The sequence below is a fragment of the Oryza glaberrima genome, chromosome 1 (genome assembly GCF_000147395.1).
Source record: "Oryza glaberrima chromosome 1, OglaRS2, whole genome shotgun sequence".
Taxonomy (NCBI): Eukaryota; Viridiplantae; Streptophyta; class Magnoliopsida; order Poales; family Poaceae; genus Oryza; species Oryza glaberrima.
In genome coordinates, this window is record NC_068326.1 from 3,211,160 (window position 1) to 3,235,271 (window position 24,112).

Here is a 24,112-nt window from a genome sequence, read left to right on the forward strand (position 1 = left end):
TTTTTTTTTTCTATATTTGCTCATCAATCTCATCTCTCTTTGCCACCTATAGATGTGCAACAAGGATGGGCTCACCTCACATAATGCTTACTGTATGTACAAATGAATACCACCTCGGCTATAGACAACAATATGGCTCTACTCAATTTGGAAAATTCTCATCCCCCTTAGTTGGGCGGCTCAAGAGCTCTAATCAAATCAAACACATTTGTCGCAAAGAACGAATATCGACACCGATCACCTCGGTCCAGAGAGCTCCATGGCTTCCAAGCCAAGGGAGGATTCGTCTGCGGCGAAATCCATGAATTTTGGGGGTAGAAGCTCTGACGAAACGGATTTCGGTGTGTCGACGTTCTGTGATGCCTCCCATTTCTCCGCGAGACCGTCCCCTTCCAGCATTCTGATCACCTCCGACATTCTGGGACGATGAGATGGGTAGTATTGTGTGCACAGCAAGGCCACCTGAACCATTTCCTCGAGCTCGACCCTGTCGTAGTTGCTACCCAGGTCTTTATCCACCATCATGCTCAGCTGCTTTTCCTGATGAAGCTTCTTTACCTGGAACAAAAACTCAAGTTATCAGAAATGCTGCTCATGATAACCGCCTTTAAGAACAAATTATACCCTTTATCAGTCCTTTTAGATCTCAACTGGTTTGAAAAGAATATGCTAAATTATGGTGGATGTCCACACTAGATAAATAGAGATAGATATGCATCTAGTTTCTCAAGAACATTTTTTCAGCTTATCTGTTCTGCTAGGGAAAAGAAGCTCCACTATCTTGCACATCAAATCTTATCAATGCATGTACTCAACAAAAAAAAGGCAAAAAAGATCCTGAGAATGACATACAGACTTGTCAAAAAAAAGCTCTATGACGGACGAAACAAAAGGACATATCACAACAAACTGAGTGGACATATAAAGCATATTTATGGTCCTTGGGAGGCATTGAAGGAGAGATGTATCTGGTACTGTTAATAATGAGATATTACGAGGAACAAGGTATTTGGTGTACCAGAAATCAACATTAGAAGATATTTGTCTTTCAATACCTCCAAGGATGGGGAAAAAATTCAAAAGTAATTTAAGGAAAAAATTCAAAAGTAATTTAAGGAAAAAATTTCTCTGTTTCCAAAGAAAAAGTGAGTAAGCATATAGAGAACACAAAAAACATACCCAATCAAGCACTCCTCCCTTCTGATTCGCTAGCCTTCCAAAGTCCAATGCCTTCTGACCAGTGATCAACTCAACCAACAAAACTCCAAACCCAAAAACATCCGTCTTCTCCGATGACTGCCCAGTTGACAAATACTCTGGAGCTATGTGCCCTACTGTCCCACGTACTGCAGTGGTAACATGAGACTCCCTATGATCCAAAAGTTTCGCCAATCCGAAATCTCCCACAATTGCTTCGAAGTATTCATCAAGAAGCACATTGGAGGCTTTTACATCACGGTGAATTATTTTTGGATCACACTGTTCATGCAAATAAAGCAACCCTCGTGCTGTGCCTAGTGCTATCCTCTTTCTCCTTGACCAATCTAGAGCTGGCTTGCCATTTACAAGTTCTGAAAAAGATAGATAATGTTTAGATGCCATGTAGCATAAAACAGAGAAGGTTAATTTACTTGCAAGCTACTCAGATAATGTTCCACTACATCCGCTTTTATTGAATAGTAGTATAGCAATAAAATCAGTAGAACTAGACATGCCAATTGGATGGGCTCAGGATCAGTTCACATTCCGTATATGGTACCAGTGCAATGTATTGGATGAACATATAAACACCTAAATCAATCAGAGGAGCAGGGATAGGGTTTTAAGTTAATTAACAAAACGAACTAATACCAAGTAGCATACTTAGTGGCAAATTTGCTCGACAGTTATGACAGATGCGCACGAGAATTTTACATCTAAAAAATTATGGTTGAAGTTCATAATCATGTTTCTCCCTTGTGATAAACTCGTCTATCTTTTTCTTCAACTTTTTTTTTAAGGATTTGAGACTTAGGACAAGTTAGCGCCACAAATACATATATGTATACACATAAGATTTACAAGCATGGACTTACCCCGCAACTGAGAAGCAACACTTCCATTTGGCATATAAGGATAAACAAGTAACCTTTCGTTCTCTGTGGTGCAGAATCCAATGAGTCTAAGGAGATTCCGATGAACAGCCAAGCTTATGACTTCAACTTCAGTTTGGAACTGAACCTCCCCACCAACAGCATTATAGTCCTTCAATCTTTTGACAGCAACAATTGCACCATCACGTAGAAAACCTTTGTATACTATTCCATACCCGCCTTCACCTAAAATATTCTTTGAGTTGAAATTATTGGTAGCTGCTCGAAGCTCCTTAAAGGCATAATGCTTTAGATGACCCAAACATACTTCTGGGTCATATTGATCTGCAGATAAGGTATCAAGTATTACTGTACTGGAAACCGAAACAACAAAATATGTAATCTGGAAGAGCATGCGTAGAAACATAGAACATGTTAAAAGATCAGATTAAGCCCATAGGTGCAAAAGAAGACATGTCATGCTCTATCCATGGCAAATCAGCATACCGAAGGTAACGGGGACATCATGGTTCTGAACTGCACCAAAGGTTTTCCTAAAAGTACAAACACGCCTAATATAGGGGAATAAAGCTATCTCTCTTTACAGTTGGGCCCAAGAGTAAATTTAATACTTGTCCACTAAAAAAGCTTGGCCATTTATTTGTGTATGATGTTAAAGTAAAAAAGAAGACAAGCACCCATGCATTAACATGTGTAAAATCCCAGAGGCAACTCCACTAGGAATCTTTCAGCTAGTAAATTCAAGACATATGGCGTCTTTGTACAGAAGAGAATAATCAAGGTTCCCTTCATGACTAAGTAAGAAACTGAACATATTAGGGCATGGCCCAGGTCAAGGACTCATTTAAGTCATGTACTTCATAATCATCTAGTAATGTTGTCTTGGGCAGCTTGCATGATGTTAGGGACACTAGTGTGCAGCTTTATGAAACGAGCTGTTCATACAAATTCAGTTCTGTTGGGAGCATGGAATCTTGTCAGCAAAAACCCATATGATCACAGGTGCCTCTTTGTTATGGTCCACTAATCAACAGAATTTAAAACTTGCTACAGATATCACATAGTACATCACGGAAGATTAATGCAATGCTCAAATTTTGCAGCAGAAAGGGTCCTTCCTTTTTTAGAATACTATACAGTTTCAGTAGAGGTAATCATTCAGCTTGTGCAAAGATCAATAGGTTATTGAACCACTAACATTTCTACAACATGTTCAACCACATGGATGTCCCATGTAAATTTGCTATCAAATTGAACGCTGTGAAAAATACGCCTCAAAACTCAAGTAATGCAGAACATTCAGCCACTGTTGTAGTGAAGACATCAATTACTATCGAAATCTAGATAGAGTTAGTACGGGAACAAAAGCGTGCAGAAATGAAAAGAGCATTACCATTTACATCAAAAAAGATCTGCTGATTGCGCCTATGCCGCCACCAAAGAAGCATACTGACTATGATAGTTACAAATGCTACCGAACCAACAGTGACTCCACAGATAATAGCTATACGGTGGCTTCTTGCGATGCCTTGTTGTGGCTGAGCTGAGGAAGAGGAAACAAATATGAGTTGCACAAATAGATAAAACAATACAAAAGAGCTCAATGATGAACAAAATCTCACTCTTAAGATCATCTGGAGGGTATGAAAGTGGATCCATCGATACAGAAGAGCAATTATCTCCAGACTTGACACCACAGATCATTGGATTTCCCGCAATGCTGTCAAATAAGTATAATACCAAAAATGCAAGGATAAGACAGTAGCCTACAGCATGCAAATAGAGCATTAAGTGAGAATTCAACTGTTCAAAGGGATAGGGGATAAGATGAATTTACTTACTTGAAAGTTCTTGAAGAAATCTTTGGCAATGGACCGCTCAAATTATTGAATGAAAGATCTCTGCAACACAAGACCAATTCAAGGTAACTATTAAGCATACCAACGAATGATAAAGACAAGAATAACAAAATGATCAATTGATTTTTTTTTAAAAAAAGGATTAAGAGACATACACTAGAGCAAGGCCATTGATGGCGGCTAATGAATCAGGTAGAACTCCAGATAAGCTGTTGTTGTTCAACTTCCTGTAGCAACAAGAGGAACGGAAAATGACTCAAAATATATTGCAGCAGGCAGTGAGTGAGGACTCAAGAACCAAAGAAAGAAATCGTACAGATAGTTGAGGTTCTTGAGATCGCCAATTGAACTCGGGATACTCCCAGTAATCTGATTGTCTGACATGTCAAGCGTCTGCAGCATCCCCAACCTGCCTATGCTGGCAGGAATAGTGCCAGATATTGCATTGTTCTGTAATAGCCTGTAGAACAAGGAGGTTGAAACACTTGCAATACTTCTTGAAATGCCATAGGCAGCACAAACAAGGCCGGATCAGTCAGTGACAGCTTACACAGATTGCAGCCTGGTGAGGTTCCCAATTCCGGGGGATAATTTGCCTGACAAGCTTTGGCTGGGCAGACCTCTGCAAGCACAGATGACACAACAAGATTAGCAGCCATGGCTGGTGCTCGCCGAAGGCGAAGAAGGGCAGCTGAACGTACAGCGCGGAGACGTAGCCGTCTGCGGAGCAGGTGACCATCCTCCAGCTGCAGGGATCGACGGAGTTGATGTCCCAGTTGTCGAGCACGTTGTATGGGTCTTGCAGCTCCGTCTTGATGGCCATCAGCGCCACCACTGCGAAGCAAACAAAGCTCAGCTCTCCACCAAATCTTAGCAACAAACAACTCTCAAGCTTGGTAGCCACAGAAACAGCATTTGCGCTTTGTTCAAAGCCAGGAGGATTATCGCTTTGCATGAGAGAGTCGCTAGCTTTATGAATCGAGATTGCCCCCAAAAAAAGAACCAAATCTTTATTATCAAAATTTCACCGGAGATCCTCTTTAATCCAAAAAGAACAGACTTCCTTCTTTTTGAAATAAAGGCAACAAACAGATTGAACAGACATTATAAAATGAGAGCAGCGGCAGCATCGAAAAGCGTTGGATTTTTCTTGGGATTCTTAGATAGAGAAGGCAAGAAGCGTTACCTTCGTAGTTGATGCCGGCGGGAGAGAGCGTGGCGGTGGACGACGGCAGCAGGATCACGGCGAGCACGGCGGCGAGCGGCGCCGCCCACCACCGCATCCTCATCCCACAGATTCGCCCTCCTCTCTCCTCAACCAAAGAAACCCAACACAATTCCACCCCCACACCAGCAGAGCAGCTGCAGCAACACACAACTCCTCACCAAACCATCTCCCCACCTCACCAACCCAGCCCAACCCAATCCAAGAACACAAACGACGACGAGATGACGAAGCGAGATGGTCACAGATACAGAGCAGAGCAAGCAGAGGCAGAGAGAAGTAGAGAGAGATAGAGGGGAAGGGAAAGAAACGGCAGGGAGCACCGGCCTGGCCAGCCGCTCCGACCCCTATCAATCGATCCTCCCCTCCGCAACACGCCGCGCCGCTGCAAAACCGCCAAAAGAAAGAAAAGAAAACAACTTTTTTTTCGCTCTCCCCCGACACGGATGCGCGTGCCTACGCTGCCATCCGTCCATCACCGCGCGAGCGACCCCATCATCACCATCGTCATCTCTCCAAATTTTTCCTCTTTACCACTCACCAAGATTAGATTTTAGCAGCTTAGGTTAGTTAGCGCATTGTTTGTTTCTTAACACTATTGTTAAGATTTTGTTTTTGTTTTTGCAAAGCTTTTGCTTACGGAAGACGGCAAACGCCAACCATACTGATGACAAGAATGCTGCTCTTCTCGCTCCAAGATTAGATTACCACTAACAACCATGTAATCATCTTGAACACTGTAGTAAAATACAGTAGAGTAGTATTCTGTGAAGATTATAAAAAAACAAATACTAATGTTCAGGATTGGGGCCGGTTTGCGGGTTGTCATTTTGGTGCGAGGAGGGGCGCTAATGGCAAGGCGCATGTTCATCTCGGCGCGGTGAATCTAGCAATATAAAACAGAATGATGGGGAGGATAAAAGATTAGTAAAAAAATTTAAAAAAAGTTTTAATCTTGAGAGGAGAGGAGGATGGATGGGCAAAAGCTTTGCATGCTGGGGATCACTGGCGAGTCACATGCTCACCTTTTATTTTGTCTCGTCCTTTCTTGTCTCGTCGCTACTCCCAGCCTATCCAGCAATCTCTGTCACACTGTCACCCCTCCTCCTCTCTCTCTCTCTCTTCTGGCCCTACAAACGGCATAATTATAAATAAAAAATAATTTGTAAATAAAATTTATATATGTGTGTTTTTAACGATCTAAAAGCAAATATAAAAAATAAATTTCGATAAAAAAACTCTAAAATTAACTCTAAATTTAAGGTTAAAAATTTAAATTTTGGCTGATTAGTATAAGCAAAAACGAAAAGATGATGTTGTTCTTCACTCTGCTACTCTACCTGTACTCTATAGCCCATCAGTAGTATAGGAGTACAATCTTATGCTCATTAACACTCATCCGGTTCTTGTTTATTCCAACATGCTGCTGCCCCTCATTTCAGAGCTCGATTCATGCTGTTTTTGAACCCAGCAACTTCAGAAAAAAAAAACAGTTATACTATCTCTGTCCCATAATATAAGAGATTTTAGAGGGACGTATCAAGATTCGTAGTGCTAGAAAGTGTCACGTTTCTGCAAAATCCCTTATATTATAGTACGGAGAGAGTATCAATTTCACACGTACGCAAAAAGAATTATGGATTCGTGGGTGGTATGGTAGTACTGTTCCCTCCGTGTCATCTAGCACTATTCCTATTTAAGTTTTGATCATTCATTTTAATAAAAACATAATATTTAAATCGATATTATATTATCAAAGTTAATAACATACTTCTTTTAACTTAGTCGATTACATACTCGCCCTATAAAAAAATCTTACTTCCTCCGTTTCACAATGTAAGTCATTCTAGCATTTTCTACAATATAAGAAATTCTAGCATCAATGTTATATACATATCTAGATTCATTAGCATCAATATGAATGTGGGAAATGCTACAATGACTTATATTGTGAAACGAAGGGAATAGTTATGAATCTGGATATATATTTATCCAGATACAAATACATAGTTAGGATTTGCTTTTCTTATGACGGATGGTGTATTGAACATAATATTCTCATTCATTATAATATAATTATTAAAAAAATAGGAATCAAAATTATAACAATAATAACCATCAAGGGTGATAAATGAGTACTTTTTCGGATTTTTTTTAAAAAACTTTTAGCTGCATCATTGCACGCACTGTTGCTACTGTTACGGAGAGGCTTGCTGAGGTACTCCTGTGTGTGTGGCAGTATGGCGTTTTGAGTGAGCTGGAGATGGGTCTGAAATCTTGACCTGGAAGAGAGGCCCTCCTCAATTATGGCTAATCATCCACCATGATTTCCTCCTACTCCTACTCCACTCTGCAGCAACCGTACAGAAACAATTCGATCTGCAGGGAGTTTTCATTTACTCTGGGCGCGTGTTTGTATCTGAATATCTGATGGATTTTTCGTCCAAGGCTATGGTTAGCATGGGCGTGCACGCATATTAAATTCTTAATTACGACATCAATGTCCTTACCTTGAGGTTATGTCTAAATCATGGTGTAGCATCACGGGGCTAACATGAGATTAGGGCCGGCTTAAAGCGTGATTGGCTATCACTTAGGCACAGCTACAAATTGTAGGGAAGAATTTCAGGTGTTCAAGGCCTCGGCCATGGAAGCAGCCACAAAGTCATTTCTCTTTGTAAGTTAGTAGCAATAGAGTAGGAGAGCATATATCACTCCGTAAAATTCGCCAAACTATATCAATTCCAAAATAATTGTATATCTGTTTTTTTTACTAAGTCGAATATACATCTTTATAGAGAACGGTGGTAACATCTACCACGTTAAATAATATTTAATAACAATTTAATAATGCGTATTTGATACCGTACATATTTTTCATACGTAACATCGATCAATATTAGGATGGTTTGACTTAGGAAAAAAATATGGTTATTTTGGAATTGAGGGAGAAAGTTCTATTAAATAGAGAAACCGAAATAGGAATGGAAAATTCCAACAAATTTCTCCCTTTTGTTTAGATCAAACTTGGATTAAGAAGGATTTGTAGAGTAATGATCGCAGTACAATCTATCAACCGGTCCTACCATTTCCACGTGTGTTTGCTTCAGTTGCTCTAGCCAGACTAGAACGACCGTGACACACTATTTCTGTTTGTGGGGACGGGACGGCCTGATTAGCCGGTAGGTAAAGCAGCACTGTTGTCGGTTGGGGCTCACTGGAGGACGGCACTATTCACATACCCTCAGTAGCATGAAATTGTAAAGCAACAGAAAATGATAGAAACTGACACAAAAAAAGGAGAGAAAAAAAACATCTGAATTTGCGCCCTTTCATGTTTCATCAACCTCTCAGCCTCTCTCTAATCTCAAATCAAAAAAATAATGGAAGTTTAATTTTTTTTAATCTAATTTTCTGTACTAGCACTAGTACTTGTACAAGAGGAGCCTGGACTACGAACTGGGTGATCCGGACTCCCAAGAGCATCTTGGTTTGTTTCTTGTTTGTTTGTCGCTTGGGGTTGGAGACGGTGCTCTCAGTTCAGAGCAGTTTATTCTAGGCAACAGTATTGTACGAAGCCGACGGAATGTTGTTACTCTACTCTCACTCACTACCCAGAACAGTGATCTGCTGCTCCTCGGGTGCAGAGGATTCCGGCACATTGTTTACAGGTGGCAAATACATCCAGCTACAACCCAACAACGGTCTACGAGGCACGCCCCAGATCTTAACCCAAACTGGCAATATCTTTTTGTCAATTTGAAATGTTGCATCTGGAACACTCCCTTCATTTGACATGAATTCGTATAAAACTTGTTGCGCTTTGGACCAGGATCTCTGATCTAGGTTATAAGGTACTCTTCCAAAATATAAGAGATTTTGGTTGGATACAATGTATCATGTCCAGATTCATGGTATACATCCCATCCACCCAAAATCCCTCATATTTTGGGACCGGGGAAGTACTCAACTATAGAACATCTCCCTCAACGATGTGGGATGGTGGGAGAGGAAGCAATAGTGGCGGTCCTGGCTCACCAATAATCGGAGGATGGGGCAATTTTTTTTCTTTCAATGGAATGGAATGGCTACCCATTTGGCTACACATTTCCTGAGCTACTAAACAATGTGTTTTTCACAAAAAAAACTGTCCATAAATAAATTTATTTGAAAATTGATTTAAATATATTTTTAACCTTATAATAGTTAACTCATTCGTCTACACTCTCAAATGGTTATCACAAGGTTATTCAGCACAAAAGAATGTACCCTAAAACGAGATGAGAACAACCAAGTGGAGTGGAGATGGTGATGATATTGGAAGAGAGAAGAGATGCCAGCTACGAAAGCAAAGTGACAGGTCAGATAATCAGTCATAGCAACAGTGCAATCCACACTTTTAGAAAAAATGGGGGTGCATCTTCTCCAGCCTCCATCGCCTCAAGACAGGAGCAACGACAAGAGGCCAAAGGCTTTGGTTTCGAAGACCGTGGCAGGCAGGCAGGCCTCATCCAAGCTGTGCACCTCTCAACTGTTGGCATGTGAGTCTGCAGTACAAATCTGCTACGATCCCTACCCCTTCTTCTCTTCGCAGAATCGCAGTACAATCTTTTCCTATTTTAAAATGGCGCTTTGTGTAGATTTACAGCAGAGATGGAAATGGATTGGAGATGGACCTCCTCCAGATCCGGCCCATGGGCCATTTCGGGCATCGGCCCATTGGAAGGGCCTAAATGGGCTCTTGGTGTTCAGTTCTTCTCTTTTTGAGTGAACACCTTCCTCATCTAAGATGGCAACCGTGCCAAAAGGAACAGATGACAGAGAACAAAAGCATATACTAGTATGCTACTGCTTGCATTGCATTGTTCATATCTTCTACTGCTGCAACAAAAGATTTCAGATTCTATCCTGCTACTGTACTGCCATTCAACTTTCTGATCAGTAGGCATAACAAAAGAAGTATCAGATTCTATCCTGCTACTGTAGTAACCGTACTACCCTTCAACTGTCTGATCAGTTAGCATAATCTGATGCATAGACTGGAATATGTTGTTCCCTTATCTTTAAAGAGCTTGGTGATGTTGTTCTATTTAGATTGTTGAGAACTAGGATAGTGCACTGGTATATACATATTAGAAGTGTACCTGGATGAATCTATGTATGGTTCAGGATCTGGTTTAGCTCACTCCCTGCAGCTGCGGGGCTCCAATCTTGTTTCTTCTGATGAACAAAAGCTAGACCAGATTCTTCCATCCTCGGACACGCAGTTTCCAAGACATCCCTACAGAAAGATTGAAATTTAAGACAATTAATATGAAATATAAGGGCTCGATGCTTCTCTCACCCTCTCTTTTCCAACACATTTTCAGTCATATATATCTTATTCTCATAGCAGCTGCAAATTCCATAGATATGGCAAAGGAAGCTCTAATAGCACATCCAAGTGTATAATTGAAAACCAGGTTTACACAAGATGGGAAACAGATTACCGCAATGCTTTGGCGACTGTGGCATTTTGTGGATCCAACTTTAAGGCCCTGCGAAGCACATAAGAAGCACTGGCATAATCCTGTCACAATGCAAGCATTGTCAGGTGAAAATTGCAGGCAGTATAATCAGTAAAGCATCAAGAACTGAATCTTGAAGCTTTTTTTTTTTTTGGCATGAATTGCAATGGATTCTGTCCACTTTCTATGAACATGGATGGTACATGATGGTCACCTGTAGCAAAGAGAAGGCCATTCCTTGACGGTAATAGCCTTTCGCCCAGTCCGGTTGCATCTTGCTGCAGATCTGAGCATCTGAGAGTGCCTCATCGCCTATGCCAAGGTTTAACCAGCAAGCACTCCTGTTTGAATATAACTTTGCGTCGGTGTTGTCGAACTTCATTGCCTATTATCATCAAACATTGTTACTGTTTCTGTAGGTCAGGGGGGGGGGGGGGGTTCAGGAGTCTGAACTCAAAAGGTCAAGCTAAACCAAGGGAGTTGAAAAAGGGTACGAATATACAATATGTGCTCCCCAGTGGCTTTGCTTCAGTTACTCACAAAGCAGTATTTTGCACCTTTTGAACTGAAAAAACATTTGCAACCAAACATGAGCATGAAAAATCGGGAATGAGCAAAAGTTGTTACCATGCTGTATAGCAGTATTGCAGCATCGTAGTCCTCGTTGTTGAAAGCGGAGTTGCCTTGTAGTTTGAGTTCATCCTTCCTTTTACATGATGCATTTCTTGCCTGTTCAGAAAACTGATTAAAGTTCAACAGTGATCGAATAGTCCCAAGACCCAACTGCTATGACAGTGTGTTCAGCACCCAAGAGCTTGCAAAAATGCAAACTGATTCATGTGAAGCTAGTACTACATATCTAGTTAACAGAAATTTCACATACCCATTCCTTGTAAGCAGGATATTTTACATATCTGATGATCCCACCAACACTCCAATCTAGAAGAGTAGGTACTTGGTGAGTCAATGGCAATAGAACCTCAATGACTTCCCGTTCGGCTTGGATTGCAGCAATTTCTATTGGTAACCTATCAAGCTGTTAAAGCATAAAAATACATTATATTTTTAAGAAAACATATCAGAAAACAAGATGATGAAACTGTAGGGAACAAACTTTGTGCACATGAGTTGACAAAAAGAACATAAGTATTGAGGGAAACAAGGGGGCTATATATATGCTCACTTCGTCTGGAATGTTTGGATCTGCCCCAGATTCCACCAAGCACTTGATGAATCCAATGGACCCGGTACGACTACATGCTAACAGCAGAGGAGTTGCTCCATTGAATCCAGCACCATTAACGTTAGCACCGGCCTAGTTCATGTGTTCAGCACAGTAGATTCTTTAGAAAGCACAGTAAATTCAGAATGATGCTTAAGGTATAAATGCCAGTAAACAGAATTGCAAGAGTAATGAAGTTACTGGTACAAGGAAGTAAAAAAGCATGGAGCTGGAGAAAAAAAAGAACTAAGATAATTAGCAGAAAATCTACCTGAATGAGCAACTTCATGCATTCCAATGATCCCCCCAAAAGTGAAGAAACCAACGGTGTGAAGACGATATTGGCAATCTTGTTGGGCTGCAAAATCCAAAAGAGATTTCAAACCAAAACTACCTGTTCTAATACGTCGTATTAGTAGTAACCAAACATCAACATTTGTCAGGATTGGAGCAATTAGCATTTTAGGGAACCTAAAATACAGTAAAAAACTGTCAGGATTGGAGCAATTAGCTCCCTAAAATACAGTCAAGAATCAGCATCACCGCGTCCGCGTACATCAGCGCCGTGGTTCAGCAAGACGCTGACGACGGCGGCGTGCCCCCGTGCAGCGGCGACATGCAGCGCCGTGCCGCGGGGGTTCGCCGCGCCCACGTCGGCTCCCCTGAGCAGCAGCAGCTTCGCCAGCTCGCGATCCCCTACAAGAACACGTGGAATTTGCAAGCACACGAGCACAATGAGACGCTTGGTGGTACAATGCATGGCGCACATGAACCGCGACGCGGGCGCGGCGTCGCACGTACGCACCGTTGTAGGCGGCCCAGTGGAGCGGGGTGTCGCCGCCGTTGGGGTCCGGCGTGGACGGGTCGGCGCCGCGGTCCAGGAGGTAGGCCGCCGTTGAGGTGTGCCCGAACGTGGCCGCCAGCAGCAGCGGCGTCTCACCTGCGTGCGCCGCGGCGTCGAACACGAAGCACGAAATCAGGCGCTCCGCGAGCATAGACGAGACGTGCGAGGAACGAGCGGCGGCCGCCGGTCGGGAGGGGGGCGCACCTGAGGCGGAGAGCGCGTCGACGGGGAGGCCGAGGCCCTCGAGCAGGAAGCGGCAGACGTGCGTGCGGCCGTTGGCCGCGGCCAGGTGCAGCGCCCCGCGGCCGCACCGCGATCGGACTCCGCCGGCACCCTCGCCGCCGCCAGGCGCCGCCGCGTCCACCTCCGCCGCCATCCCTAAAACGCAGCGCATGATCCATCAGGTTAGCCAGGAACGCGGCTGTGAGGCACGCACGCAGGGCAGCACGCACGTACTAGCGAGGTGGTGGAGGTCGCCGAGGACGGCGGCGCGGAGGAGCGCGCCGGCGCAGCGGTAGTAGTAACATTGCCGCCGCCTCTCTTCCTCCCGCGCTTCGCCGCCGACGGCGACGCCGACGCCTTGGGTCACAACGAAAAGCACATGAAAAAACACGACGCGTCGCATTCATTTGGCGGGACAAATCACCCAACGGAGAGCGCAATCGTACAACGCGCACCTGGTGCGCCGGCGGCCGGCGCCGGAGGAGGAGGAGTCGCCGCCGACGAGGACGGGCAGAGCACGTTCATCTCCGACGAACTCTGACGAAAGAGGCAGGGGAGAAGGGAGCTTCCAGGAGAAGGAAAAAAATGGCGGTTTCTGGGGAAATGTGCCCGTGCTTGCGTGCAGGGGGTACACACCGAGATCAGACGGCGATGAGACGCGGGCTTTGTTTATGCTGTTAGGCTGTGTTATACATACACAACTTTTTAATCACATCATCTTTAATTTTAGTTAAAATGTAATCTTTGCGCTGAACTTAACACAGCATTAGCTTATCGTGTCATGATGAAAACGTCACGTCACATTTAATGGGAATGAGAAGGCCGAGGCCCACGATTGCAGTAGATGGGCTGAAAACTTTCCGGCCCATCCAAACTAGTAATTTCAGTTTCAGATAAATAAAATTAAAAAGAATTTGCCCCGTTCAGTAATCAGTCCTGGTTCCAGTCCAGATGTACCCGCATGGATTTTTCCTGCAGAATCGTAATCGTCCAATGTTTCAAATAATGAGGTGCAAAATTGATGGGATTGTATAAATCAGGGATGCAATGATCACCTCTTCTTTGTAATGTGCTAATCTATTTCTGCATGCTCATCAGTCATCAGCGCGACACTTGTGCAAAAAGCAGGATAACAATACAGGTTCTCAATCACAGCAACAATGTACCGACGAATGCCATATATTGGACTGTACTACAAATTTGTCCATTGATGAGAAGGGCAAGACCAAGACACAACAGCTAGATCAATGAAGCTGTTGGTCTTAAAAAAATTTTAGGAAATACCAAGAACAATATGACTCCAGGAATCAAGGATGGGGCAGCAGTTCCATCCATACTAGTTCCATGTAGGAGTACTTTGCATTTACAGATGTAGCCATGTAGAAAGGAGGATATACAACTGAACAAGCACACTCAAAGAAAACGAACGGACGAATCTAGGCGAATTCTGAAGAAGAAAACGTACTTGCTCTCTTTACGCTTCCATTGGTGACATTCTCACCCGATACGAACGAGTACACGACAATGCAATTATGCAAACCGTTTTCTCTCTGGTCCGACAGCCCATGCCAAGCCAGCACGGCGCCGAGCCGCCGACTCGCTGACGACGCGCCGTGGGGCGCCGGGCAGATTGGCAGCCGGCATGGCCATGGGCGACATGGCTTGCTTGCTAGGCTGGTGGACACCGAGGCAGCTGTGGCTGACGGGGGTGGATGCACTCTCAGTATCCGTCGACGTCGCCGACTCGCCGTGGGGTCAGGATTGTTCGCGGGGAACCAAGGGGCCGGCGCTGAGCACGCTGGCTTATGGCGCGCCGTGGCTCACCGCCTGGAGCGCGAGACAGGAGGCGGCGGCGGCGTTGTGATGTCGCCGCCGTACGTCGGGGTCAGGCGTGGACGGGCCGGCGGCGCGCTCCAGGAGGTAGGTAGGCCGGCCGCCGCGTCTCGCGGTGTGGCCGAACGTGGCCACCAGGAGCAGCGGCGTCTCACCTGCTTGCGCGCGCGCGGTGTCGACGTCGAGGACGGCAGCGCAGCGGTAGTAGACTAGTAGTGGTACGCTGCCGCCTCTCTTCCTCCCGCGGATCGACGGCGACGCGTCAGGCTCCTGACCTGGAAGACAAAGACGTAAGTACGCGTCAGGCGGGCACGCTCGCATATGCATTTGGCCGGACGAATTAACCAACGGAGAACGTAATGCAATGCACACACCTGGTGCGACGGGAGATGGCGCGGAGGAGGGAGGAGGCGTCGCGCTCGCGCCGACGAGTAGTACGGACAATCCACGTTCATCTCAATGCGCGATCCCCTTGCGGAGAATCCAAATGAAACGAGGACAATTGCGGTTTTCTTTGGAGCTGTGCCTGTGCAATGCATCGGTTCAGGTGATCTGATTGCTTATCGTGTCCTGACTCATTATGGACACGCCAGGTCACATTGAGGACGTTTAGAAGGGCTCATTTGTGAGGACATACTACTACAATACGGAGTAGTATGTGGTAGAACCGTACAAGCATACTACTGCAACATCCAAACGGAGAACACATCTCCTACAGTAGAAGTAGTATGTGGTAGGGTACTTCCCTACAACATCCAAACGGAGAACACATCTCTCTTCTGAATTCTGTCGTCACATCTCCACTCCTATACGCTCAACTCAGTTCAATCAGTTGTCATATCTCTTCGCCTCAAGCACCGGACCTGTGTCACACATTAAGATAGTATTAATCTACTAGCATTACAGCATTGAGAAGAAGTAATGAAAGACAATCATTAACTGAGAAGAAGTGCATGCCAGTGTTGCAGCTCTATTACGGGAGAGCTTCATGCTGATTACGGATGGTCTGGTAGTGAATTTCAACATCCCTAAGCATCAATGGGTATGGTTCTGCAGCTGTTGCAGCAGAGACTAATTAAGCTCATCAACAATACCACATGCAAGAAATGCCCAAGCTTAGTCCTGCCACTAGTAGGAAAGTAAGTTAACAGCTATCCCCGAGGCTTGTAAAAGAATTTGAATGTAGTGGTCACGCTCAATCCGCATCATTGTCCTTTGAATTACTTCTACAAATAGCACTATACAATAACAGATACATGAGTCTAAAACCATATTATCTAAAAAATGAGTCTAAAACCATACTACATCAATACCAGGAGGGGATTCTAATCCCTCAAAGAGATTTTCCCTCATGTAATTTTTTTTCTCTCAAATTGACTTGAAATTTTGTGGAGTAGTGTGTATATATTTTTAAATGATGTTTGAACAGACGAGAGGATTTCCCCTCGAGAGTTTAAAACATTTTCCCTATCAATACCCAATAATAATAGTTGACTGAAAAATAGTAGTACCTCGAGTAATAATTTGTACATTGGGATTCACCATGGATCTAAGAGAGTAAATTTCAAACCCATTCCTCACTTGCAAAATCAGGTAAGAGACCTCGAACTGTGGAGAAAGACATCATAGTTAGTTAGCAGAAAAATAAAATATACTACCAAGTATTTTTATTGGTGAGATATCACCTGGGGCACCTGGGGCTCATGAGTGAGTACAGCTATAAAATCATCAGTTTCAGGGGTTCCTAGTGCATCTTCAAGTGGTATCATGCCTACACCAGTAACTATGTGCTAATCATAAGCTTGAAACCATACATCAGCATCCAAATAGATACTATTTCCATCTTAAAAATATAGGTACCTTTAAATTTTTTTTACAGAATTAAGAATAGAGGTAAAATTAAATGAGAATAAATGTGATTGGTTTAGATGAGTAAGTGAAGAAATTACATGAAGGATGGTTATTATTAGTTGAGACAAAAAAAAAGCATATTGAGAAGTAGCTATATTTTAGGACAAACTCTAAAATAATAAACTAAAAAAACAAATACCTCTTGTGGCTGATATGTGACGTGACGCTTCAACATCAGCATCTGGATGCTCAGACAATGGAAAGAAGTAGCCTACAATAGAAACCTCTATTATTTACAGGTTCATTAGATAACTATCAACAATTTATGAAATGTTCTTACCCATAATTGTTACTATGACAAGAAGTACGATCTCCACAACATTGAGGACAAACCCTACTCCAGAAATGATCTGAATAATAGCATTATTAGTTAGTGTTAATTAAAATTATGCCCTTCACGGTTTTGAAATATACTACTAGTGTTCATATAATCGATATCATACCACCACAATAGGCCCAAAATTGGACCCACGCCACAATGTACGCCCAAGAAATGTATTGAATCCTATTTTGGCTACTGCATTATTGTATGAGCCAAAATGCCAAAAGAAAGATACAAAACTGTACTTTCACAGTTGTTTTGCATTTTGGTATATACAAAAAGAAAGGAAGAAAAAAAAATGTATCTTAGGCATACGGTGTGGTATGGATCCAATTTAGGCTTAGTTGTGCTGGCATGGTTCCTAATCATGTGAATAATAATGATATATTTTAAAACTATAAAAGTTATAATGTCATCGATCTAGTTAACCCTTTTATTCAACATAAATCCACTGCTGCTAGCTAGTGTGCTAGAAAGAATAGTTATAGGTTTGTACCAGAGAAGTAGTGTGCTCAGGATGATCATGAAAAGTTATGATGAAAGTCACCAAGTTCGTTATACAACTTAGAATAAGGTCAAATCCAGTAGCAACTTTCTGAGATCTTTTGGGAACACTCCCCTGTAAAGAGAAAAAGAAAAGGGATCGGAGAGAAAAATCATTATTTACTGATGCCAATGCAACGACGTACGACAGAACTTAATACGAAAAGTTAAACATACCAAAATATCATTCAGCAGAATATAGTGGCAAGACAGCAAACTAATTCCACCAAAACATCTGAATATAATCTTCACAACCTTCGATGGGTATAAGTCCCAGTGCACAACAATGGATATGGCTGATAAGCATCCTATGAAAAAGGCTCCAAGAATATAACCCTGGAAAAATATAAAACATGAGGAAAATTACATGAAGTGGTTAACAAATAAAAGAATAAAAAGGAAACATACCTATTTAGTAGCTCTTTTACAAGCACAGATACACATCAAGTAAGTGAATGTCGACATGCAAAGTAATGCATGCATCAGGATAAGAGCAAGGTTAAGATCCTTTTTGCTGGCCATTATTGAATACGTCAACCAAATTATGCTGTTAATTGATCCAGCCAACATGGCGGGGGCACCATACACTTCTATTGTCCTCTCAAAATTTCCTGTGTAGACTTGGTAGAAATATGGTACTATAGATAAAGCCACAGGGACCACCATGCCAATAGATGATGCGAGCTTGACAATGGTCTGGTAAAAAAAAAAACTAATATAAGGGAACAAAGCAACTAATATAAGAAAACAACTAATATATTCTTTTTCTGAAAATATCCCGATTTTCATTAGCAAAGCAATACACTTTATCCAACCGATAATATAAGGGATTATTGTGCTCTCTTCAAAGAGATTAAGGATGGAACAAAGAAAAAGAAAAGATGGTTGTAGGTAGGAGCCTAGGAGGGTAGTTAAGAACAAGATAGAAAAATAAATAAATTAGAGTTGATTAATTGAACGACTAGTACATTAACACTATTTGTATTTGAAGATATTGGAAGATTGGAGGGGAGAAGGTATTTATATCCTCCAGAACATAAACAGCGGCTTCTTAACTGGGGTAACAACGAACAAGCCGAAACATTACAGCATTCTACCTGACAACACACCCCAAGTTGTTCACAACTTGTAACAAGTATTGTACCGGTATAATTTCACTCACACATGATCAATGCAGAATTCACAGAAACACAATTATGATTATCTAGACCGACCAACGGTAGCAAATCCAAAACACAATTGATCGGGTGTCCCAAAGACCCATCATAAGTAACAAGGAATTCTGTACTCCGCATGCACGATTTGCTACTTTGACCGAAATGTGTACACCAGATAAAACCGATCTGCTTAACTATCACATCAAGCAAATTAGAACTAGTAATAAATGTAGAAGTAATATAATTGCAAATTAAAATTTACTCCTAGTGTTGTGTCCTGTGTATCCACAAGGGACAACATGCACTTACTCCATCACAGCATCCTATCAGACAACACCCCAATTTGTTCGCAATAACTTGTATTAACAAAGTACCAGTAAAATTTCAATCACATTACTATTGAATATCGATCAATGCAGTATAATTTAACAATAAGCAGGCACACTATTATACTATGTACTTCGTATCTACTATATCGGACTTTTACTTCATCACAGCATCCTATACCTAAGAACACCCTAATTTGTTCACAACCTGTATTAACAAGTAGCAGTAAAATTTTAGTAAAATTTCAATCACATACTGTTGATCAGTGCAGCATAATTTCACGATAAGCAAGAACACTATTGTAGTTATTTGGAGTATTATACCGACAAACCAGGAAGTCATATGCATACTACAAAGGTGCCTAGGCCGAAATCAACATACTCCGGCGAGCCGCAAGTCGCCGTACTGGCCAGTGGCCACCGCCTGACGCCTCCACACTGCTGCGGTCATCATTCTCCTCTCGGAGGCCGGCTTCCCCAACCCCACCGTGCCGCGCTACTAGGTCTACCAAATCGCCGAATCGAAGTCGAGGCCCAAATGGCCAAATCCCAACATGGAGAGGGTGAGGTGAGCCGTGAGCGTGCGTACCTTCGGTGGCGACGCCGGTGAAGGACCGGGAGGTGGCGCCGTGGAGATGTGCCGATGAGGTAGCGGAAGCCCGTCGCAGAGCGTAGGCGACCTGCGGCTGCTGCTTGCGTGGGGGAAGTTGTGCAGCGCGGGCGCGGTCGCCATAGGCGTCGGGGAAGGAGCTCCCGGGGGCGGCAGATGCGGGCGCGGCATCGGCGTGGAGGGCGCGGCGAGAGGCGCCACGGCGAGAAGCGCCATGGCCAGAAGAAGGCCGTGAGCTTGGTGGAGAAGCCGTAGCCCATCGCGCCTGCGTTGCGCCTCCCACCCTGCGATGGCCGTGGCGAAACAATTTAAACTACCATTTGGTGGGGATGGGAAAGGGAGGGGCTTGCAAGTTGCAATGCAAGAAATTAGTACTACTAGTAAGAGAGGGGAAATGAAAAAAAAAAATCCCGCGACTCCTGGCGGTGCTCGCTGTGAACGGCGTCGCGGCCCGCTGCAAGGCCCACGTACGATGGCCTGCCCGTCGGCGTACGCGTCGTGGTGACCACGCTACGCGCGGTCTTCATCAGCGCCAAGCGGATGGCGGCGGCGCGGCATGTGCGGGAAGGTGCCCGACCGCGTGTTGAACTCGACGCGCCGTGTGGCGGCCGGAAGCCGGCACCAGTGGACCGGGAGGAAGAGAGTCGGCGACACCATTACTAGCGCTGCGCCGCGGCGTTCCTCCGCGCCCGTTCGCGCTGCGGCCTCCTCGGGGCGCTGCACCTTGCCGGCCGCGGCAAACGGCCCCGCACGCACGAGTACACGACTACTGCCGCTTCCTGCTCGAGGGCCTCTGCCTCCCCGTCGAAGGCCGAAGGCGTCGACGCGCGCGGTTCACGCGGACGCGGCGCCGCGCGCCTGCCGGTGAGACCCCGCTGCTCCAGGCGAGTGGCGGCCACTCCCGGCCAGACCGCGACGGCGGGGCTATCTCCTGAAGTGGGGCGCCGCGCCGACCCGTCCACGCCGACGCCGGACGGCCGGACCCCTAAAGCGGCGAGAGCGACACCCCGCTCCATTGGTTCGCCCACAACGATGCGACGCCGCCCGCCGCCTCCTGTCTGTACAGCCCTGCGTCGCGCACTCGCGCTGGCGCGCTGCAGTTCATGGCACCAGCACCACCCCACCCCACCAAGCGTCTCTCATTGTGCTTGTGTGTTTGCAGGGAATCGCGAGCTGGCGAAGCTGCTGCTCAGGGGGAAGCGCACGGCGAACGCCCGTGTCACGCCGCTCTGCGTCGCGCGCTGCAGTTCACGGCCGCAGCTCGCGACGCGACCGCGCGCCATGCATGTACGCTGCACGGGGAGCTCACGCTGACTACGGCGCCAATGGCCCAATACGATGTATACAGCGAGTTTCGGTTTGAAATCTCTTGGATTAATTTGCAGCCAACAAGATTGCCAATTGTGTCTCACACCGTTGGTTTAGGATCTTTGGAATGCATGAAACTGCTCATTCAATTCAGATAAAATATTTTCAGCTAATTCCTTCAGTTCTTCTTGTCCGCTCCTTTTTACTCTTAATCTGTACCACTACCTTCATTGTTCTTGCAATTTTGTTTGCTGTCATTTAGACCTTAAAACATCGTGCATGATACTGAATTTACTGTGCTTTCTTTCAAAATAATTTACTCCGTTGAACACATCAATTTTACTGTGCTGAACACATGAACTACTCCGACTGGTGCTAATGTCAATGTGCTAAATTTAGTGGTGAACTTCTTTGAACTATTAGGTTGCCTATAATGTTGCCTTCATGTTTGGTGATACTGCTTTGAATGACCTGGTAAACGTTTTTCTTTTAACTCACTGGAGCACCGATCAATCGATCATCACCATGTTCTAATATGCTTATTTCCAATTTAATCCGTATTGCAGCCTTCCAATTTAAGGAGAATAGGTCCTGTTTGGTTCCATGGGCTAATTATTAGCCCCCAACTTTTAGTCCTGAATTAGCCCCTAAGGATCCAAACAGGTAGGTTAATTTAAGGCTAAAGTAAATTAGCCCCCTCAAAACATTAGCCTCTTTAGGGGGTGCTAATGGGGCTAATTTTCTGTGGGGACCATAAAAAAGCAGTCCCATCTCCCCCTCTCTCTCTCTCTCTCTCCACCTTTTAGCCCTGAATTTAAGAGTGGATTTTAAACTCGAGAGAGGATGTTTCCTCGTTATTTGCATATGCCACTCAAAAAGTTTTAAATGTCTTTTTTTTAAAAAAAGATGTATTAACATATGATATATTACATATATGCAAGTTAAGATTCAACTTTTACAAGTTAAAAAATATAAAACTACTAGTTAGTATATTTATAATCAAATTTATTTTTTTTGTTGTTGCATGTAAAAGTTATTACCTTGTATATTTGTGGAGTCATCTATCATATATTAATCTATCTTAGTTATTTTTTTTATAATTTTTAAGTGACATGTAAGCAATAGAAACGTAGCTTAATTCATCAATGCGAGATTATGTGATCGAGAGATGTACACAGCCAGCACGGTGTCCGGTGGGGCGTTTGGGGGGGGGGGGGGGGGGGCGCCAATAGATCATCTCATGATTGAAGATTACATCGATGTATATAACCATATATAAATCCGTTCTAAACTCCAACATGATATAATTTTTATTTTTTTCTCGATGTGTTTCATGCGAAAACTTTTCTACATAGAAGTCGATATAAAAATCAAATAAATTCATTTTTCAAGTTTTTGCGTGTGCACTTATGATCATCATTGATACTCCAGTTCGAATGATTCATTCATCTATCATTCTTGTAGTAATACATGTAATCTCATTATCTAAGAAATATATCCATCTAATCTAATCACGTACGGCGTACGTGCGCACAAGCCGTACCCAGATGGCGAGCACGTGGGCGATGATGACGAGGTAAACGCAATCCAAGGCAATGGCCACCCAGGTGACGCCAAAGCTGAGGCCAAGGCACGAAAGAAACACGAGGACGGTGGCGATCCCGATCCGCTTCACGCCGACGTCGAGGAGGTCCTTGAGCACGGCGTAGGGCGCGCGCTGCAGGAAGAGGTGCATCATGCATGTGCATGCTCACCAGCATGAGCAGCGACATGTAGCCGCCCACAGCATGAGAAGCGTCAGCCTCCACAGGTCGCGGCGGACGCAGCTGGAGAAGGTTGTTGTTGGGACGTCCTCGCGCGTGCTGCAGAATGAGTAGACTACCCCGCCGAAGCAGATGAAGGGAACGGATGGTGAGTAGACAGCCACAAACCACAACATGGCACGGGGTATATGCCCCCCTTGGCGGTCATCTCGCCGACCGTCGGCGTCGGTGCAGGCACCGCCGTTCATGGGAGCAGTTTCAAACTCATAGTCCCGGCCGTGAGATCGATCGGTCGATCGATATTCTGGCATGCAGTGGTAGATCTATGATCTATGGCATCATGCAGTGGCACAGATTGTTACGGTATACATTCATGATGAGATCTATGATGCAGTTTTATTTGATCCAACTAATTTTTCCTATCCCGTTGGTTGGGCACTACCTATAAGGGATGCATCGCCTGTGTACACCTGGCCGTACGTGCGCAGCGCTCGGCCCCGCACCGCGTCCCTCGCCGCGCGCCGTGCTGGTCGATCGTGTGCGTCCAGTGCCCGACCACGTCCCGCGCCGACCTCAGCTCCTTGGTCCAGCGCGTAGGTTGCCGGCCAATAGCGTGGGAACGACCTCATAGTAACCCAATAGGGCATTATGGCCTCATATATTAACCCTAATACCTCTGGCCTAGGCTGGTGCTCAATGTGCTAATTTAATGGAGAACTTCTTTGAACTATATAGGTTGCCTAAAATATGTTGTTTTCATGATTGGTGATACTGCTTTAATTTGAATGACCTGGTAAACGTAAATGCCTCACGCCAGAGCACTATAACTCACTTGAGCACCGATCAATTGTTCATCACCATGTTCTGATCTGCATATTTCCAATTTAATCCCTATTTCAGCCTTCCAATTTAAGGATAATAGTTTCTCCAATTTGAAAGTGGATTTTAAACTCTTGAGAAAATATTCCCTCTTATTTGCATGCCACTCAAATAGTTATGATTTTTTTTTAAAAAAAAGGTTTGACAAGATGTATTAACATGTGATATACAAATATCCAAGTTAAAATTCAGCTTTTATAAGTTAAAAAAAATATAAAACTACAGGTGGTTAATGTATATTCATAGTCATTTTTTTCTTCTGCAACATGTAGAAGATAAATTTTACCTTACATATTTATGGAGTCACCTATCATATATTAATCTATATTGTTAAATTATTTTTAATCTTTATTAACTTTTTGAGTGACATGAAAACAATAAAGAGCATAGCTTAATTCGTCGCTATGCTGGACGTGGTCGAGATGCACACGCGGCCAGCATGGGGTGGTGGGGGGTGTGCACCGCGAACAATGTGTACGGGGCGGATC

General features: G+C 44.1%; 2 protein-coding genes and 1 pseudogene across 4 annotated transcripts; all 3 read right to left on the reverse strand.

Moving 5' to 3' along the window:
- Positions 1-5,498, reverse strand: LOC127760466 (protein NSP-INTERACTING KINASE 3). The gene is made up of 11 exons (XM_052284728.1): positions 5,139-5,498; positions 4,654-4,786; positions 4,503-4,574; positions 4,269-4,412; positions 4,108-4,179; positions 3,935-3,994; positions 3,716-3,813; positions 3,487-3,636; positions 2,076-2,417; positions 1,180-1,571; positions 1-558 (listed from the first exon to the last, which is right to left on the reverse strand). Exons 1-11 carry the CDS (start codon positions 5,239-5,241, stop codon positions 238-240), a joined length of 1,887 nt encoding a protein of 628 aa, XP_052140688.1. The 5' UTR covers positions 5,242-5,498; the 3' UTR covers positions 1-237.
- Positions 5,499-5,880: 382 nt separating this feature from the next.
- LOC127760468 (uncharacterized) lies at positions 5,881-13,593 on the reverse strand. 3 transcript variants are annotated; one of them, XM_052284734.1, is made up of 14 exons: positions 13,428-13,593; positions 13,207-13,329; positions 12,955-13,128; positions 12,712-12,846; positions 12,463-12,602; positions 12,178-12,264; positions 11,868-11,999; positions 11,568-11,720; positions 11,312-11,413; positions 10,899-11,069; positions 10,667-10,746; positions 10,322-10,458; positions 6,203-6,307; positions 5,881-6,063 (listed from the first exon to the last, which is right to left on the reverse strand). In XM_052284734.1, the coding sequence occupies exons 1-12, from the start codon at positions 13,495-13,497 to the stop codon at positions 10,332-10,334; spliced, it is 1,494 nt and encodes a 497-aa protein (XP_052140694.1). In that variant the 5' UTR covers positions 13,498-13,593; the 3' UTR covers positions 5,881-6,063; positions 6,203-6,307; positions 10,322-10,331. The 3 variants fall into 3 exon arrangements, with proteins under 3 accessions (XP_052140694.1, XP_052140693.1, XP_052140695.1); XM_052284733.1 differs by having other exon boundaries at positions 11,312-11,425; XM_052284735.1 differs by having other exon boundaries at positions 11,312-11,425; positions 13,207-13,536.
- A 669-nt stretch (positions 13,594-14,262) lies between these two features.
- LOC127760225 (uncharacterized) lies at positions 14,263-19,934 on the reverse strand (annotated as a pseudogene).
- Positions 19,935-24,112: the final 4,178 nt, after the last annotated feature.

Bases quoted from the DNA above. Each gene is read 5' to 3' on its own strand.
- LOC127760468 (XM_052284733.1), bottom strand. From the start codon at position 13,497: ATGAACGTGCTCTGCCCGTCCTCGTCGGCGGCGACTCCTCCTCCTCCG. The intron at 13,129-13,206 runs GTACGTGCGTGC...GCTGCGTTTTAG, and splicing joins CGACCTCCACCACCTCGCTA to GGATGGCGGCGGAGGTGGAC. The intron at 11,070-11,311 runs GTAACAACTTTT...TGATGATAATAG, and splicing joins CAATACTGCTATACAGCATG to GCAATGAAGTTCGACAACAC.
- LOC127760466 (XM_052284728.1), bottom strand. From the start codon at position 5,241: ATGAGGATGCGGTGGTGGGCGGCGCCGCTCGCCGCCGTGCTCGCCGTG. The intron at 4,787-5,138 runs GTAACGCTTCTT...TTTGCTTCGCAG, and splicing joins CGCCGGCATCAACTACGAAG to TGGTGGCGCTGATGGCCATC. The intron at 4,575-4,653 runs GTACGTTCAGCT...CTGTGCTTGCAG, and splicing joins GACGGCTACGTCTCCGCGCT to AGGTCTGCCCAGCCAAAGCT.